This window comes from Gossypium hirsutum, chromosome A12, assembly GCF_007990345.1.
Source record: "Gossypium hirsutum isolate 1008001.06 chromosome A12, Gossypium_hirsutum_v2.1, whole genome shotgun sequence".
In the NCBI taxonomy this organism is placed as follows: Eukaryota; Viridiplantae; Streptophyta; class Magnoliopsida; order Malvales; family Malvaceae; genus Gossypium; species Gossypium hirsutum.
The window spans coordinates 44,906,458-44,914,521 of NC_053435.1; the positions used below are offsets into that span (position 1 = coordinate 44,906,458).

At 34.9% G+C, this 8,064-nt stretch overlaps 1 protein-coding gene across 1 annotated transcript; it reads right to left on the minus strand.

The window, feature by feature from the left end:
• Window positions 1-1,010: 1,010 nt before the first annotated feature.
• LOC107934684 (transcription factor RAX3) lies at window positions 1,011-2,592 on the minus strand. The gene is made up of 3 exons (XM_016867169.2): window positions 2,281-2,592; window positions 2,071-2,200; window positions 1,011-1,987 (listed from the first exon to the last, which is right to left on the minus strand). Exons 1-3 carry the CDS (start codon window positions 2,414-2,416, stop codon window positions 1,195-1,197), a joined length of 1,059 nt encoding a protein of 352 aa, XP_016722658.1. The 5' UTR covers window positions 2,417-2,592; the 3' UTR covers window positions 1,011-1,194.
• Window positions 2,593-8,064: the final 5,472 nt, after the last annotated feature.

Genomic DNA, 8,064 nt, shown 5'->3' on the forward strand with positions numbered 1-8,064 from the left:
AAAGTGCATGCATGCTTTAAGCTTTAGCTCATGATTGTTTATAGTATCCAACTTTTTATCAAATAATAATTGTAATAGTAATAATAATGAAAACATGGATTATTGCACGAAAAAGATATCATCAGCTTTAGACAAATGGAAGTAATGGAGTTCCAATTGCCTATTTTCACAAACATCAAAAGAGAGAAATCAAGTAATGCAACAAGAAAACATTTACTATATTCAGTAGGGATATATATAAGTTTAATGAGTTAATATATGTCCTCCATGAACATCGTAGCCAGCATCTCTGATCATCTATTAACTACGTAATGTGCCATGTTAATTTTCAAATGTTTATAATGTGTTTTTTTCTTTTAACTTAGTGGGAGCAACTGTTTTGGAAATAAATAATCGTTTTAGAATACATCAGACAGAAAAATAATAATAAAGCAGAGCAATATAATACTTAAAGTTGAACCTATTTTATATCCATTTTTTTTGTTGTTTAGAAAAATGTGCATGATTATTTTGCCATTTTAATTCTTATGAAATTAAACCCATGCCATTAATCAAGGGGTCGATGAACTCATGGGATTGCCTTTAGAGTGGACAATCAAAATACATATAGCACTATACCTTGAAATTATCCGCTGAAAGAGACTGATATATATATATATATGCCTGTATGTTTAAATAATGGATTTATTTATATATAACCTTAGTACAGTATAGTTTTATATTTAATTAATGGATTTATGTTTGAAGTACTGTAGTTGATGGACGAACCACCCGAGTGTAGAAGGTACAGGGTCATTTGATCTAGTTGGCAGGAAATTACTGCAATACATGGATTGATTAACATGTGCTTTCAAATGTTTTAATTTCCAGACATGAAGATAACAATAAAAGAATGCAGCCATAGTTAGATACGCCAATTTGCTAGAGCCTAGGAAGTTGAGGCCAAAACGTCAAAGCACCTTTTTAGGGTTCCACATTCCTGAAAATTAAAAAGTAAAGAAAACCCAGAAGAGAAAAGCTGTTTATACTTCATATAGATAATTCAAAGTAGATAAAAGTTGAATTACAAAAACGAATTAATCTTTTTCAGCATGAATTCATTAGGCTTTTTTTTTTTGTTCTGAAATTCTCCAATAAAAACCAGATTAATTCCCTAATCGATACAAATTTACACCATCCATGTATACAATGCTGTTATTGTGGCCCGAAGTAGCTTGATTCGTCGAAGTTAGAAACTTGTGGGATGCTTTGGTGTTGGCAAGGTTCAAACCCAGAGACAAACTGAGGATAGGCTAGTGAATTTATGTCTCCCCAGCTGCTACTTTCGACCGAACTGGTCCCAGTACTGCTGCCACCAACCATGTTGTCTGTTCCATACAAACCCTCGAATCCATTGTTGCTGTAGATCAGCTCACTTAGCTCAGCTTGGAAAGCATCAAGACCTTGAATCATATCATTAGGACCACCAACCTGGTTTATACTGAAATGGGTAGTACTGTTTGTTTGAGAACAAGTACTATTTAAGGGACTAATGGACGATGCAGATGAAAGTATGGTCATGGAATCCTCGTATAGCTGATGATCTTGAGAAAAAGAAACATCAAAAGGGTATCGAAAATTCATTGGATTGGTGGTGGTGGATGTGGTGCTTGATTGTGGATGATCATCGGAGAATCTTCCTCCTAGTTTGACAAGTATATTCCTGATGGAATCTTGGTCTCTAAGATAAAGATCTTGGTTTGTGCTTGTTAGGGGCATGACTGGTGGTGACAGCAGTGGCCAATCTGAGGCCTGGTTCACCATTCCAGGAACCCTATAATTCTCACTTTCTCTCTTCATTTCTTGCTTAAAGCTAAGGCAGCTAGCGCTCCGAGCTTGCTGCACTTTTCTCTGTTTGCCCAGGAGCTTCTTTTTAAGCTTTGTGTTCCAATAGTTCTTAATATCATTGTCAGTTCTCCCGGGCAGTTGTGCTGCAATTATAGACCATCTGCTCATTCAAAAGAAACATATACATATTAGAGATTGAGAACAGATTAATTAAGACCCCAACCAAGTATATAGTAATCTTACCTGCTTCCAATGCTGATGTAAAGGCTGCAAATGATGTTATCCTCTTCCTCTGAAAACCCACCATGCCTAATGTTGGGTCGAAGATAATTTAACCATCTAAGACGACAGCTCTTGCCGCATCTCTTTAGACCTAAAATTGGTATATTCAAGAAAAAAATTTAGAGTAATTTAAACGGAAGGAAAATTGATATAGATTCAACTATTGCTAACCTATCTTTTGAGGCAAGGCAATCCAGTTGCCACCGGTGCCGTTTGCCTCTATATAAGCCTTAAGCTTGGCATCTTCCTCCGGCGACCATGGGCCTTTCTTAACGTTAGCTTTGTCACAGCAAGGAGCTCTCCCCATGTTTGTTGAGTTGAGAAAGAGGGTTTGAAAGTTAGCTGCTCTATTCTTGTCTCTTCACAACAATGAGAGTGATTATATATATATAGTCACACAATAGAAAAGAGAGGGAGACTATAATGGCCAGAGGAAGACAGACATGGAGGCTAGAACTGTGTCCCTCCCAGGATTTCAAAAAGGGGAATGAGAAAAAATATATAAAAATTAAATAATAATAATAATATGAAACTTTATGCATAAAATATTGAAGAAATTGAAAGTGGTAGAATAGGAGAGCAGCAGTTTTCTTATTGTCCTTCTACCTCCAGAATCTATGATAATCTAAGTTGTTTTTTATTTTATTATAATTAATTAATTAATTAATTGCAATTGTTGGTTGCTACATTGATCAGCCATGTCTATAATTTGACTGGATCTGTGGCTGTAGGTAGGTTTGACACATGATCAATGGCTGCTATGGTTGATGATGATCATGGCATTCGTGGACCCAGTAAAGGTTGGTGTAATTAGTAAAAACGATTAGATGGGTAACGTTGAATGGTTCTCCGATTATTGTTTCTCAGCAATTGCGCTTCTTCATTGTGTAAGGAATTAACGTCATGGTTTTAGAACATATTTGGATAATTTGCAACATGAGTTACACCGATCACAATTGAATTGCTATTTTTTATAAAATAAATTAAGTTTTTATTTAATGATAAAGTTTATATCATTAAAATTTTAAAATTTTAAATTTGAACTCGGTGTAAATAATGTATTTTTTAAAAAAAAATTATTTTAATTTAAATCCCATGACTGTATCTAGATTTAGTTTGGTGGTATTATAATATTTCATTATTATAATAATTATTTAGATGTTTATTTTTTGCAATTTAGGTCATATATCAAAATTATACATTAACTTTGATTTAATGTATAATTTGATAGATAAACTTTGATTTAGTGCGATTATACACATAAAACTTTGATTGTGGTTCAAATATATACATTAAATTTTAATTTTGATTCAATTATATACATTTGAAGACATAAATACATCAATTTAATATTATACTGGATAAATATTATTATTTGTATATGCAATATATAAACATGAAACAATGTTATATCAATAATTGTATTAATAATTTGTGAGAATTGAATTAAATTAAAATTTTATGTATAAAATTGCATATTAAAGCAAAATGCATGTATAGCTTTGAGATTTATCATTTTGTAATTGTAACTGTGTTTGTAGATAATTTTATTTGTAGAAAAATCAATAATGAATTAATTAAACTAAAGCTTGAGATAATTTTCTTTTATGTTTGTGATGTTTTTCAATCTCAAATTTTTAACATTAGAATTAATTATGATGCAAACTTTAATATGAATATTAAATATGAAATATCATCTTAGGAATTAGAACTTCTTTCTTTATCAGTGACTAAGACTTCATCCACAAAAGTTGATGTGGTCTTTGTTGCGGAAGCGACGATAATATTAATAACAATATTATCAGAAATATTTAGATAATTATTATGCCAACAATTATACTAAGAAAATTCCCAGTTAAATTGGAGGGGTCACAATGGTCCCGCTTAAAACCCAACAACTAGACAGAACTCACTTAGATATTTATAGCAATAATAACTAAATAAATATAACCAACATAAAGCTATTAAATAAAAGCAAACAAATAAGAAATAAAATACCAGAGTTTTAACGAGGTTCGGCCAATTTAGCTTACGTCCTCGGACACTACCAAATTAATATTTCCTCTAGAAATATTACAAAGGAGAAGATTTTGGGATGATACAACCAAAGGGGGAGGGGTTCTATATATAACAAACCAAACCCCTCCCTTTCTATCTTTTCCTAATGTGGGATATTGCCAATATTCAACAAATCTCCACCTTGGCGATATTCCACATCTTCGAACATCTTCTCATAACACAAACTTCAATAGTTTCTTCAAATTTGCAACCAATCGCCTTCTTCCCTTTTGGTAGTTGTGCCAGCTTCCACGTCTTGTTTTTCTCTAGAGATTGCATTTCCTCTTCCATTGCACCTAACCATCTATTATTCTCTAAACTCTGAATGGCTTCGGTGTAAGTGGATGGAATATTATCAACAACTGGAAGTGCATAAGCTACCATGTCAGTGAAACGAGCAGGTTTCTGAATTTCTCGTCTCTGCCTTCTGACTGCAATTGGCTCTGATTGCTGTTGAGGTTCTTGGGTAGAAACCTCTTCCTCATCTGACTCTGCATCTGCCAATGAAGAATCACTAGTGGTACCTTTTGCTGGAATTACCACACTCTGCTCAAACTCCACCTGCTGCGGAGTACACTCCACCTGCTGTGAAGTACTACTCACTCCTTCTGGATTTACCTTATTCAACATGGCAGATTCATGAAAGGTAACATCCCTACTGATTATCGTCTTCTTTGCCTCTAGACACCACAAACGATATCCCTTAACACCAGCATTGAAGCCCATGAATAGAGCCTTCTTTGCTCTTGGATCTAACTTTGATTCTTTCACATGATAATATGCAATAGAACCAAAAATGCGCAAGGTGTCATAATCAGTAGCAGGTTTTCCATACCATTTCTCCAAAGGAGTCTTGCCATTTATAGCAGATGATGGCAAATGATTGATGAGATGTTGAGCGTACGTCACAGCCTCAGTCCAAAACTTTCTATCTAATCCAGCATTAGATAACATACATCGAACTTTCTCCACAAGCGTTCGATTCATACGCTCTGCCACCCCATTCTGTTGCGGTGTTCCACCTACGGTGAAGTGCCTTACTATGCCACAATCTTGGCATATCTTCAGGAAAGGATCGCTTTTATATTCTCCACCGTTGTCTGATCGGAGAACCTTAATCTTCCTTCCTGTCTGATTTTCAACTTTAGTTTTCCACTTAAGGAAAACTTCAAGCACCTCATCTTTGTTCTTCATAGGGAACACCCAAACTCGTCTGGAAAAATCATCAATAAAGGTGACAAAATAACGTCTTCCTCCAAGTGATGGAGTCTTGGACGGTCCCCATACATCAGAATGCACATAATCCAGAATACTTTTAGTATTGTGAATCCCAGTGCCAAATTTCACCCTTCGTTGTTTTCCCAGAACACAATGCTCGCAAAATTCAAGTTTGCAAGTCTTTGTACCTTTCAATAATCCTTGCTTGGCTAGAGTTTGCAAGGATTTTTCACCAGCATGGCCCAAACGCATATGCCACAGCTGTGTTGCCTCAGCGTCCTTCTTGGTACTCGTAATTGCTGCTGCTGTTGTCCCGACCACTGTACTACCTTGGTAGTAATACAGATTGTTCTTTCTTATGCCTTTCAACATCACCAATGCTCCTGAAGTTGCTTTAAGAACTCCATCTCGTATTGTCACAACTAGGCCTTTAGATTCTAACGACCCCAAAGAGATGAGATTCTTCTTCAACTTTGGGACATATCGTACATCCCGCAAAATTCTAGTAGATCCATCATGACTCCTCAGTTTAATTGAACCTATCCCGGCTATTTTACATGTGTTATCATTACCCATGTAAACAACCCCTTCATCTAGTTTTTGAAATTCAAAGAACCATTCCCGAATGGGACACATATGATAGGAACAACCAGAATCCATGATCCACTCATCTGCATATAATGTTGAAGATGTCATACTAAGAGAAAAGTCTGACTCTGCTTCACTATTGCATTCTGCAACATTTGCATCTTGCGGAGTCTTCCCTTTTTTCTTCAATTTTGGACAATCTTTCTTCCAATGTCCTTTTTCTTTGCAAAAAGAACATTCATCTTTGGCAACAGCTCGACCTTTGGACTTTCTTCTCTTCCCCTTAGACTGACTTTGCTGACGACCTCTTGTTACCAATGCTTCCACTGCTGCTTCACCTGAACCTTTCAACTTATCCTTTCGGCGTAGTTCATAGCTATACAATGCAGCAGTTACTTCATTGAAAGTTACTTCCGATTTTCCATGAAGTAGAGTAGTTTCAAGGTACTCAAACTCCTCAGGAAGCGATCCCAACAACATTAACGCCAAGTCTTCGTCTTCAAAAGTCACATCCAAATTCAACAAATCAGCCACCAGCTGATTAAAATTGGTAATGTGCTCGTTCATCGTGGTACCAGGAACATAACTGAAACGAAACAGTCTTTTCTTCATATGTAACTTATTTTGACTGTTCTTCTTCAGAAATTTCTCCTCCAATGCTTTCCACAATTTACTTGCAGAAGTCTCTTTACTGAATGCATACTTCTGCTCTCTGGAAAGACATGATCGAATTGTACCACATGCCAATCGGTTGATGGTCTTCCATTCTTTATCATCAACCCCTTCTGGTTTTTCTTCCTCAATGGCAATATCTAGACCCTGTTGAAAGAGGGCATCTAGAAGCTCACTTTGCCACATGCCGAAATGACCTGTTCCATCAAAAATTTCCACTACAAATCTCGTATTTGCAGTTCCAATCCTCGGCAAAATGTACGAAGTGGAAGTTGTTGATATGGATGGTTTTTCTTCTGTCATTTTTGCCATAGCTTCTACTTAATAGCCACCAAATGCAGAATACCCACAAGCTTTAGGAAATGTTTCTGATGTGTAAGATCAGACTAAGCTGCAAACACAGAGCATACTACAAAACCTTGGCTCGGATACCAATTGTTGCGGAAGCGACGATAATATTAATAACAATATTATCAGAAATATTTAGATAATTATTATGCCAACAATTATACTAAGAAAATTCCCAGTTAAATTGGAGGGGTCACAATGGTCCCGCTTAAAACCCAACAACTAGACAGAACTCACTTAGATATTTATAGCAATAATAACTAAATAAATATAACCAACATAAAGCTATTAAATAAAAGCAAACAAATAAGAAATAAAATACCAGAGTTTTAACGAGGTTCGGCCAATTTAGCTTACGTCCTCGGACACTACCAAATTAATATTTCCTCTAGAAATATTACAAAGGAGAAGATTTTGGGATGATACAACCAAAGGGGGAGGGGTTCTATATATAACAAACCAAACCCCCTCCCTTTCTATCTTTTCCTAATGTGGGATATTGCCAATATTCAACAGTCTTATTTTCGTTATATTAGGCAGAATCTCTTTTAGCAAGTAAGAGAGGATTTCTTTTGATTTGGTTGATTGCTTTTTTTTGATTTTCTCATCAAAATTAATTGAGCATAATTAGATTTAATTGAATTTTCCTTTTTTCTTTTTAAAGATAGGTTAACGTTGAATTGATACATTCTTTTTGACCACTTAAATTTACTGATTCTTGCAGACTTATTATGGGTTGAACTAAGTTGGTTTTGACGTTGAAAAATTGTTTACTCAATAAAAAAAAATCAGTTTTATTGTTTTGAAATTGTTAAAATATTTATATATTTTAAAACTAATTCAATAGCAATTCAATGGATCAATTTGTATTAAAAAAAATTCTCATTTTTGTTCAGTTTGGACCAAACTTGTTGAAATAAAAGAAGAAGTCGATTCTTGGACATTATATAAAAAGGTCACATGCCCTAATTAATGTTGTAAAAAAATGAAATTGCCCAAGCTAGTATTGTGGTCTTAAAAGGGTAGTAACATAGGTAAAAGAAAAAAATGAATTGGAAAGGTAGGCATTGT

Bases quoted from the DNA above. Each gene is read 5' to 3' on its own strand.
- LOC107934684 (XM_016867169.2), bottom strand. From the start codon at position 2,416: ATGGGGAGAGCTCCTTGCTGTGACAAAGCTAACGTTAAGAAAGGCCCA. The intron at 2,201-2,280 runs GTTAGCAATAGT...TACCAATTTTAG, and splicing joins TGCCTTGCCTCAAAAGATAG to GTCTAAAGAGATGCGGCAAG. The intron at 1,988-2,070 runs GTAAGATTACTA...TTGAATGAGCAG, and splicing joins TACATCAGCATTGGAAGCAG to ATGGTCTATAATTGCAGCAC.